Consider the following 21,787-nt stretch of genomic DNA (forward strand, 5'->3'; position numbering starts at 1 on the left):
GCTTTTGTTGTTGTTGCCGCCGGGTTTGGTTGCCAGTTGCCAAACCAATTTCAGCTCCAGCCAAGTACACAGTCAGACGGTAGGCCTGCCAGTCGTGACAAAGAGCAGTTGGCTGGAGGAGTCAGCACTGCTGAGCGAGGAAAACACTGCGACAGTGTCCCAGAAGGACACGGCGATGCTGTGACTGCAGCTCAGTTCAGACAGGACGTCCGTATAGAAAGGAAGCCGTTTGTGTAACAGCCGATGAGGGCGGTACAACACAAGGTTGGTTCAGTGCGCCCTGAAGAAAAGCACGTGGCAGCCTCTGTCTCAGATTTGTGTGCGTTTCAAAAAGCAATAAGTAAGATTTAGGTGCTTTTCTGCCCCATTAAGGAGAACTTGACCATCATATCTCTGCAGGGGTTTGATGAGATTATTAATCAATACCTGGGACTCATTGATTACTTCACCCAGAATGTCACATTGACCCTCCCCCCCTCCATTAAAACATTTGTGAGATTCATGACTCAGGTATCTGAGTTTTTCTCAACTCTACTTCCTGTTGACATCACATAGTTGAGCTGGCTTCCCCGTCCTCTCGTGTCCTCTCTCTGCTGTCGGCATTTTTGGGAGTTTTTCCAGCTGACTCCTGCTCTCTCCCGTGCTACCGCAGCTCTTTAATGTTTTGTTGTGTTCTTGAGAAGCAAGCCACGGAAACTTTACTTGGGTTTTGAGGAGCTGCTGGATTTTTTTCAGAGACAAGCTGAAACCTATACTGTACATTTACTACCACTTAACAAGTAAACTGGCAATTTTATTCTCTGCCCTGATAGCCGACAGCTTTCGTGCATTCCACCGTCACACTCTCTCTCGTACACACTAAGCACTGAGCTGTAAAGGAGCTACGCTTCTCTTATAACACAACTATGTGTTTTTATGGATCCCACTGCAGTTTTAGGCAAGACCCGCCCTATGGAACTATTTCACAGCAGACATTTTGACTTGTCATAGTAGGAAAAGCACAGCTGAAATTGATAACCTTAACAATGGCTCAATTCCCTCAAGTGTCCCATTAAGCTATTTCAGTGAGTTAGCATGCACAATACCAGGGCCTCTCCTAAGTGGAATGCAGCCATCATTAATGGTCTTAAATACACCGGTGCTTTTCCTACTATGACATGTCAACATGTCTGCTGTGAAAAAGGTCTATGAAGCAGCCCGATTGGCTGAGGTTAGGTCAGTGGATGGGACCTGAAAAAATCGGTTTCTGTTACCTCGCGCGAGCATGGCTGCCTAGCCAATAGTAGCGTGAATGCTTTAGAAGGGTGGTTCTTGCCTAGAACTGCAATGGGTTCCGTAACAACGCCACGATTGATTGCCAGAACTTCCTGTATTTGGTCCGAAAGTCCCAAAAAAACACACAAAAAAAATGCTTTAAAAATGCTTTCACACTAGAAACAAAGCAGACCATGCTTTAGTTTGAACCGTGGTCCGGGGGAGGTTTCTTACCGGTAATTTTGGTTTGGATCAAACTGAAGTGTCAGAAAGTCCGGACCAAACAAGGTAGGAGTTAAAGGGCCCCTAAGTCTCTTGCAGCTTCTTTCCTGTGGCCTATTGTTTTTCCTTACTTTCCACACTCCGACGTCTTGTAGCCAAACTGAACTCTACATACCGTCTGCCGTATAAAGCTGAGTCGCCTTGTCACAGTCAGCAGAGCGTGTTTAACACAAAGTTAAAGGTAGGTCAAAGACAGTGCTGCGGGTGTGTGAGCGTGTGTGGAAGTAGTGAAGTGGGGAAATAATTTCACTTTTTGGTCCTTATCCAGGGTTCTGCTGGTTCAACGGTACTTTTGCCCTTGGTTTTTTTGCGAGCGTGGCGTGAAGCGCCCTTGCAAACAGCTCAGTTAAAGTCTGCAACACGGCGGCATTTAGAGACAAGGCGGAGACCGAGACTTAGAGTTATTATCCATGCGAAGTCTCTTTGCACAAGGGCACGGCACCAGACAGTGAAATTATAAAGATGACAAACGACGACGGGAGCAGCATGCATCTCTGATGAGAAGAGAAAGAGGAGAGGATTTATGGGTAAAAGAGGATATATATGTTGGCGCTGGTTGAGGTGAGAGAGGGGAGGAAGCAATACCTGGGGGCATAGGCTTAGATTTCGTTGGGGATGCAGAGGATATGTCCCCCACTATCTATATATATTGCAAGTTCAAGGCTGGATTACTGTAATGCAACATGTTGACCTCAATCAAACTTCTATTTCCCGTCTTCAACTTGTGCAAAATGCTGCTGCCCCCTTTGTAACACATACCTCCAGATGTGCTCCCATTACCCCCTGTTCTCTCCATTGGCTTCCAGTGCGTTTTAGAATTGATTTTAAGATTTGAATGTTTGCTTGTATGGACATTAATGGCCTGGCTCCGGCGTATCTGTCTGAGATTGTAACCCTTTGCGAAAACGAACAGGCCACTGTGGTCATCCAATCAACTTGTTTTAGAAGTCCCAACGTCATAGAATAGAATAGAATACACTGAGGGGAAATTTGTCATAGTGCTACAATCTGTTTCACAACACAAACATGACACAGAAAAACCATTGTAAAACCAACATAAAATCAACATAAAAACATAAACATAAGATCAACAAAACATCTTAGGACATAAAAAGAGGACATATATGACTGTACAGACAATACGACATCTTAAATGGTTACTGTAATAATTAAACGTACAATATGTAATTTTCTGCCGCTAAGGGGTCTCCCAATCAAAACCATGGATGGTAAACACAGACTTTCGATGACGTGAAGTTGCGTGGAAGTATGGGAGTTGTAGTTTTCATTGTTAAACACCACCGTCGATTAAAATGCATCTGTTCTAGTTCACCCATTCAAGTTTATTCCCGTTACATTTAGTAACGTTTATTCATGTCATTCTAATAAACGAACACCAGTAATGGTTACGGAGACGTAACGTTACGGATGGCCGCTGTTCTGACTCGGGTGCCTTGGTCTGATATGGTCAATTTCCTGATGGTTCATTAAACTGCCATTTGCGTCTTAAGCACCCGGCGCTAGAGTTAAGTGCTGACTGGGTTTGGATTGCTGTAATGATAGTGGCTGGCTGCTAGCTGGCTGGGGGCGAAGAAACGTTAAAGGACAAATCCGGCGCAAAATTAACCTAGGTGTTAATAACATGTGTACCGAGTCGACCGTTCTCTGGGATATGTTTTCATGCTAATCAAATGTGACCAGTTTATCGCAAACCGCTAATTAGCTTATAACACTAGTCGTCGGGGCACTGGTAAAGTGAAAAGAACTAACTATTTCTATACCACTAAGAAGGCTCAAAATAACACCACACTTCCACGGTAGCATAATGAGGGTCCCTACATGTAAACTGAAGCATTAAGAACTTTGTAAGTGTACAGTTTATTAAAAAGATAGTTTATGAAGACAGTACCGTTCACGTATACAGGCGGGCGCCATCTTGGAAAAACAGTCACGACCAGTCAAACGACGAACGCCGTGCAATGTGAGCTGAACTGGGGAGATTTCAAGTGACAGTTCAGCTCACGTTGCACGGCGTTCGTCGTTCGACTGGTCGCACCGGATTTGTCCTTTAACTATATGTCCCGGGCTGTTGTCAGCTCTCATTCCGACTGAAGTCTCTTAGCTCTCTTTGGAGAGACAAATGCGAGAGGATCTTTTCAATAAAAATCAACCTCCTGAACAATCTGTCTTCTTCTTCGAAGGGAAGGAAAGAGGGAGAGTGGAGTTCAATGGAAGATGAGTGTGTGAGACAAAAAAAGACAAAGCTCTTACCATGGTGGTGAGAATGTACTTATAGAAGGCTGACATCATCCCCAGCTCGTTCGCCTGTACGTCCCCAGAGAAGAAAATACAAGAAAATAATGTTTGAAACAGGAAGTACACAGCCTCAAACAGAAAACACAAAGTTTATGAAAAAAAACAAGAACAAGGAACCATCCGTTTTATATTCCCCCCTCTGCGCACTGCAGTTCTTCCCAAAATTGGAGACAATTATGTTTCGCCCTTACAGCCTGTGTCGGAGCGTTCCTGCTTCTTAAATAACACAAAACAGTGATTATGTGTTGGAATACAACTACAGGATCTGTCAGTGGTGAAAAGATGTTCAGAAGAGTTTTGGGAGGTAATATTAAGAAGGAGAATAATAGCTGAAAGAAGCCCAGTTTGTTCTGATGTAAAAAGACATCTAGACGTTTCGCTGTTATCTGGGTAAAATCTGTCCAAAAATTGCTCTTAAGAAATGTTATGTCCATTGTCCACCCCCATCTGTTAGGCGAAATGTACGCACATGGTCACAGCTGTACTATACATAAGTAGAAAGTGCCGCGACAGTCATTCCCCGGCTGCAATGACGGTGCCGAGACTCAAGAGAGCCGCCCGGATACGCTGACCAATCAGTGAAAACTGGGCTTTTTCGGGAGGCGGTCTTAAAGAGACAGGTGCAAAAACGGGTCGTTTTCAGACAGAAGGGGAATACAGGTATACTCAAAAAGACAGCATGAGAAAAAATAATGTGCTTTCTGAAAATTAAAGCATGTAAACATGTTCTAAAAGAAACCTAAAATACAAGAATGAACCTAACAATCAGCATACAATATGAGACCTTTGAGGTACAATATCGTGGTTTGAAACAAGAAAGGAAAACCTGTCTCCTGTGTTAAAGTCTGCGTGTCTGCTTCACACGGTTTGAAATCTGCTGGCACAAATGTTCAGCCAGGCTGGGATTTGAACTGGCAACCTCTCAGTGAAGAGCTCCAGACTAACTCTGTTAGTAATCCATTAACCTTTCCTCACACTTAGAACTTGTCTCTGAGGTGTTCTGCCTGCAGCCGCTGAGCTTCACAGGATAAAAAAAAAAGAAAGACAAACATGGCAGAGTTACTGAGCGCTTTTTTTATTTTGTGTTCAAAACTTCTCAGAGCCCCAAGGTTACCGGGCAGAGAGTGAAGTTACAACCTGCCAAGAGCTGGTAGATTTAGTTAGGGGCTGTAAAGTCTGTCGACTCTACCGGCCAGTTTGGCAGCAAACCAACCCGTGTCTGAAAGTCCTGTACTACTCTGCAACCACCGCAGGGAGAGAAACAGACAGACAAAGCAGGGAATAAAGATGTTAGAGAAGCACGACTGCTCAGAGGCCTTTTTATTTAGCATTACAGAGTTTTCATTTCTCCTGGAAACCTGTAGCTGTATATGAATGCCCAGTGTCATTTCAGGTACACAAAACGTGTATTGGCACTACAGTTCCCATTATGCTTTGGGTGGTCTTGATCAATGACAACTTGAACAGCCAACGCCGGATGTCCCTCATCTTCGGCTCTCTCTCTGTGTGTTGCCGTTCCCAAACTCTGTTCACCTCGGGAAACAACAACCAGAACCTTTAAGCTAGCGAGCTACACGCTGAAAATGTCAAGTTTCAAAGAAAATTTGGATCGTGCAACAAGGCAGGCCTGCTTGGTTCTTTCAATGAATGATTGTAAAGATTTACAAAGAATATGTTTAGGTCATTTCCTCTCTAACTGGGACGTTTTGGGACCGATTGGTGGGATTGCTGTGGATGAAGTACACACGGAGATACAATGGTGAGAGCCAAGGTTTAACCATGTATCAGCTAATTTAAATAGCTCACGTTACTGTATTGTGTCAACAGTTAACTTCATGTAATATTGTATGTGGAGATTTCTTTTGCGGGGTGCAAATGTTCCACCAAAACAAGTTCCTTCCCGAGACTATTTAGCAGAGTCACCGTCGCTGCGTCCAGACCTTAGCGCCGCCCCAAGACGATTGTGATTGGTTCAAAGAAATGCTAACAACCTGGGAGTGTTATAATCCAATCAATCTATATTTTCTAAGCTTAACTTGTCATTTCGGTGTCTAAACTTGCCTGTACCCGGCTCACAGTCATCTCTTAGCGGCTAAACACAACTACCAACTACTGCTGATACGACGGAGCTCTGTTGCTGGCGTCACGGAGCTCTGTAGCAGCTAAACACAACTATGTATATATATATATATATATATATATATATATATATATATATATGTAGGCCTATATTTATATATATATATATGGACCTTTTTCGCGTTTCGTATCACGTCAGCTTTGTCCAAGTGGTGTTGTCGTAGCTAGCTGTCAAAGATGGCGCCCGTTGTGCGACTCACATCGTGTTAACAAGGAGCAATAAAACCTTTGCCATCCTGACCTTCCGGAGGATGTGGTAGGAGATGGAGGCGTTGGCGTCGATGATGATGGTGGCCACTTTGTCGTCCCGGATCTCCTTCAGCAGGGGGGTGGGGTCCAGGCTGTCGTCCAGCATCCGCACCGACAGCGTCTCCCTGGAGATCAGGAAGCGGTGGACCAGTTCCTCCAATCGCAGCAGGCCTACGGGGCGGAGTTAGGAATCAGTGGGGTTTGTAACAGTAGCACAGACGTTCATAAAAACAAGGATGTTAAACAAAAAACCTGGATACAGCGTTCGAAAAGGAGCCCTCGGTCAATCGTATGAGAGTTGCTCAGTGGCGCATAAAGGAGACGACTGTCCCTCCCCGAAAAAACAACCTCTATTTACAGTAGAGCAGGGGCGTCAATCTCATTTTCACTAATGGCCACGATGGAAACGTCACATCAAGGGCCAGACATGTAAAGTTAATTGACATGCATACATCGAAAAAGCATGATATACGTATTTGACTGTATTACTGCATGCACTTTTTTGGTCATTTTTGTTGCTTTTGCGGCAGTTTTGTGGCTTTCTCAGACGGTTTTGTCACTTTTTTATGTTTTTATTGCCGGTTTTTGCAACGTTTTGTTGCTTTTTTGTCCCTCTTTTTGACATTTGTCGCACTTTGTTCAACATAAAGCCCTAAGAAGTCAGCAAAGAGAGTCGCATAATTGGAGTATGAAAACAGTTTCCCGTCTTTTTGGTTTGGCACACAACTAACCAGGGCCAAAATGTATTGTGAACCTAAAGTGGATATGCGGGCCGAATTAATAATTTGCAGGGGGGGGGGCGTATTTGGCCCGCGGGCCTTGAGTTTGAACCATGTGCAAGGGTGTCACTCAACCCAACTTCACTAATGGTCAATCTGGGAAATGAGAATCACATCCAGGGCCAGACATGTATAGTTTATTGACATGCTTTTATTGAGAAAAGTCAAAAAACCCGTGAATATACCGCAAACCCAGACGGTGTGTTGAAGGAAAATGAAAATTTAGTGGAAGTACGTAGGAGGGCGGAGCCTCGCTAGCCGGGTTGTGTGCTCTAGAGGGACGGGAGAGAACATTGGCGTATTCTCCCATGTGCACGTAATAAAGGTTCAGATTCAACACACTGAGCCACTCTTTTTAAGAGAATTTCTACTACATTCCACTGTTTGGCCACCATGTTCAATTTGCTTTGAAGCACACTTCACGTTCCCAAAACATGGATTTATAGTCAGGACTGCTGTGAAGAAGACACAGGAATCCATACATTAATCTGTCCTTAGTGTTCAACTTGTTTACTTAAATGATCGCTTCCACTTGGGAGAAGAAGAAAGAAAGGTTCCAGAAATTGATGGGGCTCATTAGAGACAAATAACTGTCGCTGCTCAAAAAAACAACAACCTCCAGCTGCAATAAACAGAGACGGGGATAAAGGCGATTATATTTAAAGTCCATTAATTTTACATTCTATGTAACAATATTAACTGCAATCTAGTTATGCCTATTGCAGTCGAAAGTACATTCAGAGGGAGATTTGTTTTGTTCAAAAGTAGATGAGAAAGTTTTCCTGGGCAACTTTTAGAAAAAGGCTGCTGCTCTTGCATCGTCTCTGTTTTAAGACTCAGTCTCTCTCCTAGTCTGGCCCTGACCGAAGCAGCCGGCGTGTCTCGTCTAATCGTCGCAATAAAGCATTCATCGCGCCGCGGCAGGGTTTAACTGGCGGACGGCAACGTTCACGACAACGTGCAGGCCCAGTTAAACACCGACGTTAACCAGGCGAGGATGCGGTTAAAGGCTGAAGAGCGTTGAAACGGTGAGCCGGGTGCAGCCCAGTCGGGTGGAAAAAACAAGAGAGAGAGAGCGATCGATGAAGGCAAAGTGGAGGGGATAAAAGACAAGTAGCAGAGCAGAGGAAGGAAGCAAAAGGACAGAGAAAAGGAAAGGGAAGAGAAACGGAGGAAACCGAAAGGTCACGCCAGCATTTCAAACATTCACACCAAAATCAATGGCTGCGATTGTTGATTTGAGTTCAACTTTGGTGAACTTTGACACGAGAATTTGCACTTCTGTTGCCCGTAGATCCATGAGGGTAATGTGTAAACGGGAGTGGGACTAAAAAGAACACAACCAGAATAGACGGGATGCACAACCAAACACAACACTTGCAGGTGTTGACTGAAGTCAGAAATCACACAAACTAAAAGGTCAGAGTAACTTTAACAGTACATTGTTCATCATCATCCACGACCGATCACGGAGCTTTTGTCCTTATTTTAAAGTAATAATATGCACTTTTTAAAGCTTACGCCGGCTACACACTGGCTGCGTGGCGTGAGCGTGGCGTTTCTGTTGCGTGTCAGTTGCGTGGCGGCTGCGTGGCGTTTTCTATGTCTTTACACACCACAAACGTGTCTGCTGCTGCTGCTAGCCTTGTCTGTACACATGTATGTTTCCCATTGATAAAATGAAATAATGGCGTGTTCTTCAACTTTATTTTGTCATATACTGATTTGATAACAGCAAAGACAACGTTGGCAGTATTGACGGCAAAATAGGCTACAGAATACTTTGTTCTGTATTAACAGGTGCAATATTTGAAAATCGATAATTGTGTATTATTATTTTTTTAAATTTCATTTATATCTGCATTTATGTCAAAACCTAGATACTCTCAAACATCAAAATGTCATTTATTAAAAGTATGGGTGTCAAAATGACATATAAACATCTTTTCGTATTCTATTTTGCCTGGAAACACTTCCGACACGCTTGCATGTCGCGTTAAAAATAGGCGGCGGTCCTATTTCTAGCATGCACGCGTTTTCGTGGACGTGCGTGTCACGCAGGCAGTGTGCAAGCTCTAACCTGTTAACCCAAATAAAAACGGACACGCCACGCGGCTGACACGCTCATGCCACGCAGCCGGTGTGTAGCCAGCCCCCTAATGTTTTCAGCCCTGAAGTCCTTCAAGCAGTGGGAATAAAGAGACAAGCGTTGACAAAACATTAAAAAAGCGTTGAAAAGGAAAGTGTTGAAAAACCGCAGGAGAAAACCGTGAAAAGTGTTGAAAAAAGCATCCCAAAAAAGGGTTTGAATAAAGGGTACAAAAAAAGGTTTAAAAAAAACGCTGAAAGAAAGGGTTACAAATAGTTAGTCAAAAACATTACATTATATAAGTATATGTTAGAGTTACAGTTTCCATCAAGTAGGGCTGGGCGATATGGAGAAAATCAGATATCACGATATTCCTGGCCAAATACCTCGATGTCGATATTGCGACGATATTGTAACCTTGACAATTGTTGCTTTAACAAAATGTTTTCACGATTCGATTTTGGTTTGGTTTGGTTTGGTTTTATTTATGGATATAGAAAGACAACAAGGGGGGGAGGTGGTATCCAAGGGATAACATGTAAAAGCGAAAAACACTTATTTCCAACATGGTCCCTGATGTAAGAGAAACGAGACATACAACACATGCAAAACACATACAGTCCTTCTAAGGTTAAAACAATTAAAAATAAAAAAAACTACACATCAAAATACCAGATAAAACACCATGAACTACAAAAGCAATAAATTACCCTATCCCCAGTCTAGATTTTATTTTCACTTAATTGTCTATTTTATTCCACAAGTAGACCCTAACTTTACCTCTAAAATCCCTTTTTGTTGCTGCCATTTTAATATGAAGTGGAAGACTATTCCATAAAATAATTCCTGTATAAAAAAACGATTTTCTTGCTTCACTATTCACACATGGCACCTTACATGAACGGACACTGGCCCTAGTCTCATGGGCATGTTGAGTGTGTACCATCAAAATCTGAAAACCCAAATACTTTGGGGCTACACCATTAATAATACTGTACATATGATTGAGTTTAAGTTGTTCCACCCTAAGATTTTAGATAAATAATCATCAATAATGTGGATATAATGACAAAGTGGGTAAAGGCAAATAATAAAACAGCTAGAACAGTCTGGTGAGTGAAGAAAATTACATTAATTTACTGTAATGCAGCCTTTAAAACCAGAAGAAGACAACCCTTATGCCATATCCCAATATTATGATTTTCAAAATCTAAGACGATATCTAGTCTCATATCTCAATATCGATATAATATTGATATATTGCACAGCCCTACCATCAAGGCATTTCGAGGGCTGGTTTTGGAGCCTGTACCCAATAAGATGTGGAGGACAAAATGGGAAATAGAAGACTCACACTCTGCTTTGGCGCAGACGAGGCTGGCCGTCGGGTAGCCGAAGGAGCGCAGGATGGAGCCGATGGCCAGGCTCAGGTCCTCGTTACTCGGGTAAAGGGTCACCGAGGCGAAGCGAAGGTACGGCAGCTTCGGGGTTTCCTCCGGACCGATCTTCACGTGAGGGATCTGCGGGCATGAGGGAGGAGGAGGAAGAATTATTAGGAAGGAAAAGGAAAGGGAAAAAAAAGAAAGGTATACTAAAAGAGAGGAAAGGAGTTAAAAGGAGAAGACAATCAAAAGACAAGGAAATGAAAAGCGAGTACTGGAAACAAGAAGAAAGAAGGAAAAGACGGATGAAGGGGAAAGGAGAGATAACGAGAGGTGATGACATCAAGGGAACACATTTTTTAAATTTTTTTGATGAAAACCATCAAAGCTCACAGGCTTTACAGAAACTTCAGATAACAGAAAGCTTTAATCAGACTCTGACGCTCGCTGATAACCGAGTCTTTGTTCGCTTTCAAAAAATAATATCTGAAGAGGGAGCAAAGCCTGGCTCACCAGTGCTATTAGAAAAGTGATGCATGCAGAAAGCACAGCGAGAGTTTGTGTTCACCTCCGCTCAGATGAAACATTAATATCAAAGGATTTATGGAGTTTAGCAATTTAGCATTATTTAAAAAAAAGGGCAAAGTCCAGGAAGGGAAATGAAAAGGATTCATCCTCTAGGGAGCATTAGTGTCATCTCAGCTGTCTGCCAGGGCTATATGCACAGTTTTTCATGATATTTGACAATAGAATGCCTACAAATCTGTGCATTATTTGGGAAAAAAAAACATGATAGTTTCCATCCTTTAGAGCCGACATCCTATTTTGTGTCTAATTGTTCTCCAACTGTTACAGAATACAGCAAAAAATGCCTGATGTTGCTATTTATTTATTTATTTTTTTAAGTTAGGCTACATAACGTAGACAGGGTAGGAATATGGCATTAACAACAAACAGCATTTCTTGAAACCTATATTTTTTAATTTGGAGTAGAGTTCAGAGAATGAACGGCAATATTTCCGTGCCGTTCCACTCAGAGAGACTGAGGGGACGTGATACAAAGTTGAAGTTATTTTAAAAAAAGATTTGGTGCTTTTGAGAAAACATTCGGGGCTGGAGCCCCAGAAGCTCCGCCCCTGGTGCTGAGCTGACTGGCACAATGAAAACCTTGTACGTTAAAGAGTCTGAGAGCTTTTCCCGTTTAAGTGACTATATGTAACTTTCAGTTTGTGTTGATTCTAGCGGCCCCTTTGGACAAAAGCGGTAGTGTTTTTACCACACCTGCTGTCATAGGTGTGGTAAGGTCTTTTCTTTACGGTGCTGTATGGACCTTTTTCACAGCAGACATTTTGACTTGTCATAGTAGGAAAAGCACAGCTGAAATTGATGACCTTCACGATGGCTCAATTCCATCAAGTGTCCCAGTGAGCTCATTTCAGTGAGTCAGCATGCACAATACCAGGGCCTCTCCTAAGTGGAATGCAGCCATCATTAATGGTTTTGAATACACCTGTGCTTTTCCTACTGTGACATGTCAACATGTCTGCCGTGAAAAAGGTCTATTACACACTGTAGATTACTGAGTTAGCGTTATGGGGAGGTCGTATAGTCGCGACGAATGTTTTGCTCAGACAGAAAATCATTCATTTACAATAAGAGAATATGTCACAGATGCATCGTTGCATTACAAGTGTGCATACGGTAACTCTTGAGCTAAACTGGGTATCACTGTCTCTGGGTCACGAGCCAAAGCATTGAGAGATTGTTGTAGCAACCAACGTAACAATAACTTAAATTAATATAGCGCATTTCATGAAACCCACGGACGCTTTAGACAAGTAACGTTACAGGGGGACGAAATAGTAGGCCAACACAAACACAGACCGAAATGTCAGAGCTAAATGGAAGGGGGACGTAATTTAATGTCGGCTACTGACGTACAACCACATCACGCACAGAAGAGATAGACATATTTCATACCTGAGGGCCAATTCAGGGACGGTTTTGAATCATTTACAATCCCGCAATTGTCTCCATCTGTGACTCACGTGGTTGGTCTGTCACTTTCCCTTTTTTTTTTTAGTTGTTCTTCGTTTAATTTCCTTCTTTCCTGTGATGGCCCTGCCCCAGAATCAGCCATAACTACAACAGATAACTTCTAAAACGACATTAAAATACAATTAGGCCTCTATAAAGAAATCTCCTGCTGCCTTTTACCTGGCTCAACTGGCTGGATACTCACACAGGCTTTTCTGGTGTAACAAAGAAATCTGTGACCTGTCAGAATGTGTGACTGTAGCGCAGTCTACCTGCCACAAATCATTCTGTGACTGTGCGGGAAAAATGGAACCCGGGCAGAGGCATTAATAAAAACAATATAAAAATAGCGTTCTTTTCATTTAAGAACATTGTATAAAAAATGACAGAGCTTCAGAAACATGGAAACAAGTCTACCTGCCACAAATCATTCTGTGACTGCGCGGGAAAAATGGAACCCAGGCAGAGGCCTTTCTAAAAACTATATAAAAATAGCGTTCTTTTCATTTAAGACCATTGTATAAAAAATGACAGAGCTTCAGAAACATTAAAAAGTTACACACAAGTATAGTCACTTTAATGTTTTAGAGACGCCGAGAGTTTGAAAACTTGCAGAGCAAAGGGACCTGTGACTCACAGTGTCTGTATTTAAGGTAGAAAATGAATGACAAACTGAAAAATGAATCACATCAGTGACGAACGAAGAAAAATCAGGCCAGAGGCCAAAATGTCCCGCGTGATCCGCCGCTCAGCGATTTCACCTGAGCTCACACCTGCAGAGGTTGGAATGGTAAACTGTAATTAGCTCGGCTGAGCTTCACTCTGATATGCAGAGCTTATTTTAAATCCAGAGCAAAGAATTCCAATAACATGAGCCCTGTCAGGCAAAGGGAGAGGATATCTGGACGGTTAGAGGCTTAGAGACGAGATGGAGATGGCAGGAAAATGGTTGAACAAAAGTTAAACCCTTTAATATCCATGAAAAATGTAAAGGGTAATTTCAGGGTTTTTTCAACCTGGACCTTATTTTCCTATGTTTTTGTGTGTAAGTGACTGATGGGAACAACTATCTTTGACATTGGTCCAGTATTAAACCTGAACTGAACTGAAGCTGTGCCCAGCAGCCGCAGACCGGGCTGCAATTTAACTCTACGGGGCAAATGTGCATCGTCAATTTGTTGGTTTTTTTGCCACTGAAAGGCTCAGAAGTGTCTGACAACATTATGGAAAGGATGCCTACAGAGATAGGCCTTTTAAAGGGCAACTATTATATAGCATTTTCCGGATTATACTTGCATTTTGTGTTTGTACAAGAACATGCGTTAATGTTTAAAAAACACTTTATTTTTCTCATACTGCCCATGGCTGCTGCAACTGAATTCAGCCTCTGTATCAGCTAGGGCTACTGCAACGGAGTATATAGCAGGACTTTGTACCATGAAAAATCACCAATAGAGTATACTAAAGCAAATATTACACAAGCGGACATGTCCCAGCAGTAAAGTGACCAGAATTTGGGGAGAAATGGCCAGCATTGGCCGAGATTACAGCTATGTTGCGTTAGCATGTAGCTGCTTAATAGTTAGCAGTATGCTAACGTTAGATTGTAGTGGAACGAAACAGCATTTTCTACCGTCAAAAATCGCAGATAAAGGCTTCTGAACCCTACCCAATCTACCCAAATGTTTCAGCGGTAATACGACCCGGAATTTGGGAGAATTTAACAACATTGGCCGCCCAGACGACATTGTTTACTGCTATTAGCCATGTAGCTACTATAGTTAGCAGTGGACACTAATAGAATATAGCAGCAATTTCTACAAACGCTATGCAAATATAGGCTTTTCAACCAAATACTACATAAACAATAAATGTTTCAGGGGTAATGTGACCCGGAATTGGGGAGAATTTAACAACACCGGTGGCCAAGATGACATTTTTTACTGCCGTTAGCATGTAGTTACATGGCATAATGTTAACATTGCAGCGGCTTAAAAAAACACTCCAGTCCTGTGTACTTGGAGCAGATGACCAATCACAGAAGGCCGGCTTAGAGTTGCTTAACACTTAGCCAAGAGTAGAAAAAACTGTTGAAACCAGAGTGTTCAGAATAGTTGGAAATCTGAACGTTTTAGCTCACAAGGATTTGTCCAAAATCTGTTTACCTCATTATTTGAAGTTTTGGCCACGTTTAACATGAAAAGCCAACATTATAACATTGTAGATATGATAAAAAAACACAGAAAAGCATAATATGTCGCCTTTAAAACCTCTTTGAGACCTTTCTGTTTAACCAGAAACAGCTCTGAGGTCGCTAGCGCTACACCCACCAGACTCCATTTAAAAAAACAAGACTTTTAGCGTGCATAGAGCCAACATATTTTCACATGTAAATCAGTAAACTGTGTGTGTATTTCAAGCAACGCTAGAGGTGTGATTGTTGGAAAAGTGGAAAGATGACCCAAAACGGCTTTTCATAGTTTTGTTGTTTCTGTTGACTTTGAATGTGTATTTTACGATGCTTAAATTACTGTTTATTTACATGGAGTCTGGTGAGTTTAGCAAACGCAATTTCGCGGATGTTTAAAAAAAAGGATCTTACTCTTTAACAGAAAGGTCGACCTTCTTAGAAATCCTTTCCATAATGTTGTCAGATACTTAGAATATTAATCTGAGCCTGTCAGCGGCAGAAGGAGCACTTTTTTGAACGTAAATACAAGCTGGACAATTGCCCAATTAACTTGCATTGTAGCTCGTAACGCTGACTGCCGACTGCAGCGATTTTGCTTAATACTGAAAATAGGGTCCAAGTTGAAAAAAAACTGTATTTACCCTTTAATGTGAGGTTTCATGTTGTTGGAGCCAGATGTGACTCACCTCTTTCTCCCCACAGATGTGACTGATGGTGGACCCAGAGGCGGGGCTGGAGGCGGGACCAATCACTGAGACCACGCCCTTCGTCAGGATCTGACACACTGAGAGAGAAAAACAGCACGAGAGGAAAAAAAAACAGAGAAGTTAAAGCTGCAAGAAATGTTTTTGTGACACTTTGGGTCAGTGGAAACCAGTAGTGAACACATCATCAAGAGTTGCTAATTTTCGAAACTCATTACAGAGCAACATGATGATTCAGAGTCTTTGTGTTTATGTCTCCTGTTTGACCCATTTTCAAAAAGTTTTTACATCAGAAATATAGGTTTCTTTCAAACAAATTGTCAAAAGAAATAACGTGGATGGTTCCATACAACTATTACTCTTCACAAGTCAAATAAATGATTAGTTCACTACTTTCATTGAATTTGGGTGTTTTATTCAGTTTTATAGCATTGATAACAATTTAACAAAATTGATAAATGAACATTGAAAAAGTGACACAAAGTTTCAAAAACGTGGGGAAAAAAACAAAAAAACATCAAAAAAACGACAAAAACATTGGGAAAAGTGACAAAAACTTTAAAAAGGTGACAAAAACATTGAAAAAGGAAGACAAAAGTGTCAAAAAAGACGACCAAAACGTCAAAGAAATGTGATTGAATTTTAAATTTTGACCCAGAAAAACAAAAAGTTGCACGGTCGACTGTCGCCTCATTTTCTCTTTTGTCTGTTGTGTTGTTGGTTCGGCCACTTTTGGGGCAGCGGATGCGACATCCCCTTTTAACTCTTTATGATGAACTTTAGCAAACGGGTGCTTAATTACACATCCAGCAGTTACGGCGGAGCAAAATCATTCATTTGGAATCGTGTTTGTGTCCACCTGATGAATGTAAGCCCAACATTCACTTTCAGATAAACTCCGAACATCTGAGATTAAAGTCAGAAATGTACGAGTAAAAAAACTAAGATTCAAATTATCATTTGAGCGTATCAACCAGAGCTTCTCTCATCTCTGACAGCTTTTAAACAGGGTCAGAGGACACTCATTAAATCTGCCAAATGTAGTTTTTTTTAAGTGAGAGGGAGATAATCACAGGCCTTTCACAGTACTACCGAGAGGAGCACACAGAAACCAAAAGATACACTCACTCAGTGGGAAGAAAACTAAAAAGGCTTCTGGGTAACGAGCTGCTTCGGTGCCTTTCAGAGGAGAACATGAGACGGGTCGAAATCTTTTTTTTTTTAAAGGTTTGAAAGAAAAAACTAGTTCAGGTTTCTGGGTTTTAAAAACGGCTAAAGAACAAACCGTACACAGGTCAGATGTTATGGACAAGTAGGTAGTCTATTATTTTGTATTAACTTGCTTGAGTTTGGTTCTGATCTATTTAGAACTTAATTGTGCTTGATAAATATACTGGATGGACAGTTCAATCTAAGAAATACCTGTATTAACAGTTGTTTGACTGTATATTTTAACCGAAAATGTCCATTGAACGTGATTCACAGTCGTATTTCTGTTTAATCACATTTCAAAGGTATGGACTTTTGAAAGGGTAGGACCCAAAAAGCATTTTGCTTCTTCATACTCACTTTTACGTTTTATTGTTTACTCTTTTGTATGTTGTTCGAAATGAACTATTCATTGTTTCTGTATGAACGGATCATTATGACATTATGACTTAATGCATCGTTTGTACTAGGGCTGGGCAATATATCAATATTATATCGATATCGTTATATGACACTAGATGTCTTCGATTTTGCATATTGCAATATCGTTAAATGGTAGGTTTTGTCTTTTCCTGGTTCAAAAGGCTGCATTACAGTATGTCATTTTCTGAACTTACCAGACTTAGGAGCTGTTCTATTATTTTATTTTAATAACTTAGTAATTATAACCACATTATTGATGATTATTTATTTAAAATATTTCTGTAGGAATGGTTTAACACAGCACAAATTGTACAGTACAAATGACGCAGTAAACAACTGTTGTTTACGGCGTCATTTGTACTGTACAATTTGTGCCAATTTGAGTGTGAGTGTGTGTGTGTGTGTGTGTGTGCATGCGTGCGTGCGTGCGTGTTGCTCTGCTCTGACAGACATTAAGTGGCTCTCCTACAGGAAGTCTCTTTTCACGCCGCCGGCAGTTGGTAATCGATAAACATCCACAGCAGCTGCTGGTGTTGCAGAACGCCGCGAGCTCTCCGGTCACAATGACCTCGCTCCACACGCCGACGCTACACACTCTGAATGTGTAAAACACCGCCATCATCCATCTGGATGTCTGCACCCATCATGTTCGAGCAGAAAGTCATCGAGTGTGATGATGTGATTATATTCATAATAAACAGAATGAATTAGATCCAAAATTAAATGAAACATAATTGTCCTCCATGGCGGAAAACTGCCTTTGGCCCATCACAGGCAGTTCATTAAAACATAAACACTGACAGTATGGACAGGGGCGTAAAGTAAATGGGTTGGGGGCGTTAGTGGAACCATTCTTCCATACTCAGTACTTTAGAAGCGATTCGGTCAGTGCTTAAAAAGTATTGCATTCAGTACCCAGGCCTACCCAGAACCAGGACCTTCTTCCTGTACAGTATTTACTTTCTTGCTCCCGCCCTAGACACATGTGACCAATAAGAGCTGGTAGTGATGCATTTTGGTTCGCTTGAATTTTTTTCTATATGTGTAACGAAACCAAACCAAGGGGAAACGCTACAAATTTACAAACTGGACCAGAGCAGAACAACTATCAGTGTGAAAACGCCCTAAGAGAAGTGAGTGAAATGAATCTTGTTTAATTTATTCCAGTATCGTCTACAGCAAAGGGAGATATGGATACTTTAATTGATGATGTCTCCTTTGGACAGCAGCACGTGTGTTGTTGTTCTCATCAACTCGCTCCCTCCCTCTTTCTGTCTTTTAAGATACAGCGGCGTTCTGGTTGCTGGCGTTTTTTAAAGGAGGTGGAAATGATTAGATCGACTGCAACGAGCAAATCATCCCCAAAGAGTTTTTATGAATGTTATTTTTCACACCTGTGTTTTTTTTGCTGTGATGAAACTCAGAATAATAATGTGAGCCTGTCAGTGGCCAAAACTGCACTTTTAGTGGATATAAATTGAAGGTGCGCAATTGCCCATTAATGTCAAATTGCAGATTGTTTCTCCGCTGCTGGCTGCAGCGTTCTTGCTTAGTACTGGATTAATAAAAAAAATAAAAATGTTGTTCCCATCAGTCACATGGGAACATAGAGTCCAGGTTTAAAAATACCTTTTAATGTTTAAGGGAGAACAGCATTTGGATTCAGATTCTCCTTCTGTATTGTCTTTTATGTATTTTTTATTGCGTTTAATGTATTTTAAGGCCCATCTAGGGACGGGGGATTGCAAATTTCCTTCGGCTATAAATGCTGCGGTGTGTGGCATAGGTTTATGCTACATACTTGCTACATCCTTGACTTGCCTTAACTAAGGACTCCACTTGACTTGACACATAACCTGTGACTTGCCCCCCCAAAAAATAACTCGAGACTTGCTTGGGACTTGGACCAAATGACTTGAGACTTACTTGGGACTTGAGCAAAGATGACTGAGTCACAACACTGGCTTAATGCATGTTTAAGCACCTTTCAAGGGTGACTACTTTTTTTTTTTTTTTTTTTTTTTTTCAACCTGGACACTATGTTCCTACGTTTTTGTGTCTAAGTGACTGATGGGAACAACAATCTTTGACATTGGTCCAGTATTAAGCGAGATCGCTGCAGTCGGCAGCGGCGAAACAAGCTACAATTTAACGGCAATTGTCCAGCTTGTATTTACCTTCACAAAAGTGCTCGTTTTACCACTGACAGGCTTAGATTAATATTCTTAGTGTCTGACAACATTATGAAAAGGATTTCTAAGGAGGTCAACCTTTCTGTTAAACAGCAAGATCCTTTTTTTAAACATAAAAAAACATCCGTGAAATTGTGTTCGCTAAACCCACCAGACTCCATGTAAATAAACAGTAATTTTAGCATCATAAAATACACTTCATTCATACTCGACAGAAACAAAATAAAACTGTGAAAAGCCATTGTGTGTTGTCGTTCCACTTTTCCAACCATCACAACTCTAGTTTTGGTTGAAATAAACACTTAGTTTACCGATTTACATGTGAAAATATGTTGGCTCTATACACGCTAAAAGTATTGCTTTTTTAAATGGAATCTGGTGGGTTTAGCACTAGTGACTTCAGAGTTGTTTTAGGTTAAACAGAAAGGTGTCAAAGAGGTTTTAAAGGTTTATCTCTGAAGGGATCCTTTCCATAATGTTGTCAGACACTTAGAATATTAATCTGAGCCTGTCAGTGGTAAAACGAGCACTTTTGTGAAGGTAAATACAAGCTGGACAGCAATCTCGCTTAATACTGGACCAATGTCAAAGATTGTTGTTCCCATCAGTCACTCAAGACACATAAACATAGGAAAATAGGGTCCAGGTTGAAAAAAATGGTACTTACCTTTTAACCCCTCATTGTACAGCATGTACAGAGTTTGCTCTCTGGTGTGATGCTCCGATGAACACGTGTGGTATTTAAAGTGCAGGTTTACTGAGCCTGGGATAATCATCTGCACCTGCTGCACTACCGTTAAAAAAAATGTCGATGCTACATTGCTCTGACCTGCCTCCTCACACAGCCCTTCCTGAAGTATACCTTCACTGGAATTGTCAGAGTGACGAGCAGCTGCACACGTGGTATTGAAGAAGATGAAGGAGAGGACGGCGACTTACTGGTGTCAGTGGTGTCGTACTGGGAGTCCGTCTGCAGCTCGTAGACGTCCACCTCCACCCTCGCCTGGGAGGAGCCCTCCATCAGACTGTTGATGTTCTCCCTCGCCAGAGCCAGCGCCAGACGCTCGCCACGACCACACGCTGACTGGTCATCCAAAATGGCCGCTGGACGGAGAGAAGGTTTCAGAAATGAAGAATGTGTACAGAGATCCTTTACCAACAGACCGGCCATACCTGGGGTTATGAGATTTTAGTTATAGGACATCCAAGGAAAATCCAATGGAAAGGTTGATGTAAAAGATGTAAAATCAAAATCTTAATTGGTGGTGTTTTTTTAGACCCTCAAAATGTGTCATGTCTTAAGTGTCTCATTATTTCAGAATAATTACAATCTTTTCTAGGGATGCACCGATCCGACTTTTTCAGTGCCGATACCAATACCTGGGCGTTGGGTATCGGCCAATACCGATCCAGAATCAGTGTTTATTTAATAAGCTGTATGCCTTAACTTTATGTCAGTGACTGGGATCATTGTATTATGTGGAAGGCAACATCAACACGAGGTGCACCTGAACGCACCATGAAGTCCCGTCGGAGCCCATACTTTTACCTTTCGTTGTTTCTTTACATAACTCACGGGGAAGGCAACATGATGCCACACCAGGAACTTCAGGGAAGCAGGAGGATTTTCCAGTTTTCAAGCACAAGTATAAAAGCCGAAAACTGCAGATAGCTGTCATTTTATATATATATATATATATATATATATATATGATCCTCTAAAATACTTGAATGTTCATATTTGCAATGTTTTCCATGGTTATTTCAGGGCAGGCAACTATTTTTGTTGTTGTTTGGTAGGGGAAACTTTTCATTCAACACACTTCACACCCATATCAGCATTAGCATTTTCTATTTTCTTGCCCTACAGCTACTAATACTCTGACAGCCAGTGGGCTATTTATATGCATCGCCTCATCCCGAAGACATTCAGATGGCAGTTGTCCTCAGTTCCTTACACACCTTCTTACGAACTCATGCGTTGAACATTTTCATTGTTTTGATTATATTTTTGGACAAATGACCGTTGTTCAGGATGCTGCGTTTGGAAGCTAAGTAAACAGAACATCTATGACAAATGTATCAGTGTAGACACTGATGGAAATGTGACGAGACCTGAGATCCTACATTCTGTCCAGACGTTGTGTAAGTGATACCCTTATATTTTCACATATGCAAGTCACGATTGCTATTGAATGATTATTTCTATGGTGATGTGCAGTTGAACGATACGTATTTCCACTTGTCATGATAGACTTACAATCTCAAAGATCTCCGTTTTGGCAGCACTTATGGCGATTAGCGGCAATCGCAGCTGTGTTTTTGGATCTCACTTTCACTTGATTTTGAAATTTCATCTAAAGTAGTCATTGCATTTGTCTTTGTTTGTTCAGGCATAGTAACCGTTTACTCTCAAAGCTAGCAGAGACCGCAAAACTGTACGCTGCATTACACACAAGTGAGTTAAAGAACAAGTCAAATTAAGTGTACGCTATATTTAGAATATTTTCACCACTTTATGGCTGTCAAACTGCCAGTTAT

At 41.4% G+C, this 21,787-nt stretch overlaps 1 protein-coding gene across 7 annotated transcripts in view; it reads right to left on the reverse strand.

Moving 5' to 3' along the window:
* LOC116051688 (glutamate receptor ionotropic, kainate 5-like) overlaps nt 1–21,787 on the reverse strand; it is a 271,292-nt gene that overhangs the window by 76,586 nt on the left and 172,919 nt on the right. For 6 of the 7 annotated variants that reach the window (XM_031302240.2, XM_031302237.2, XM_031302239.2 and 3 more), the window contains 5 exons: nt 20,186–20,350; nt 15,405–15,502; nt 10,463–10,628; nt 6,233–6,411; nt 3,808–3,861 (listed from right to left, as the gene is read on the reverse strand). In XM_031302240.2, the coding sequence (XP_031158100.1) occupies nt 3,808–3,861; nt 6,233–6,411; nt 10,463–10,628; nt 15,405–15,502; nt 20,186–20,350 (662 nt within the window). The remainder of the gene's footprint in view (nt 1–3,807; nt 3,862–6,232; nt 6,412–10,462; nt 10,629–15,404; nt 15,503–20,185; nt 20,351–21,787) is intronic. The other variant, XM_031302238.2, reaches the window with a different exon arrangement.

This window comes from Sander lucioperca, chromosome 16, assembly GCF_008315115.2.
Source record: "Sander lucioperca isolate FBNREF2018 chromosome 16, SLUC_FBN_1.2, whole genome shotgun sequence".
NCBI classification, from domain to species: domain Eukaryota; kingdom Metazoa; phylum Chordata; class Actinopteri; order Perciformes; family Percidae; genus Sander; species Sander lucioperca.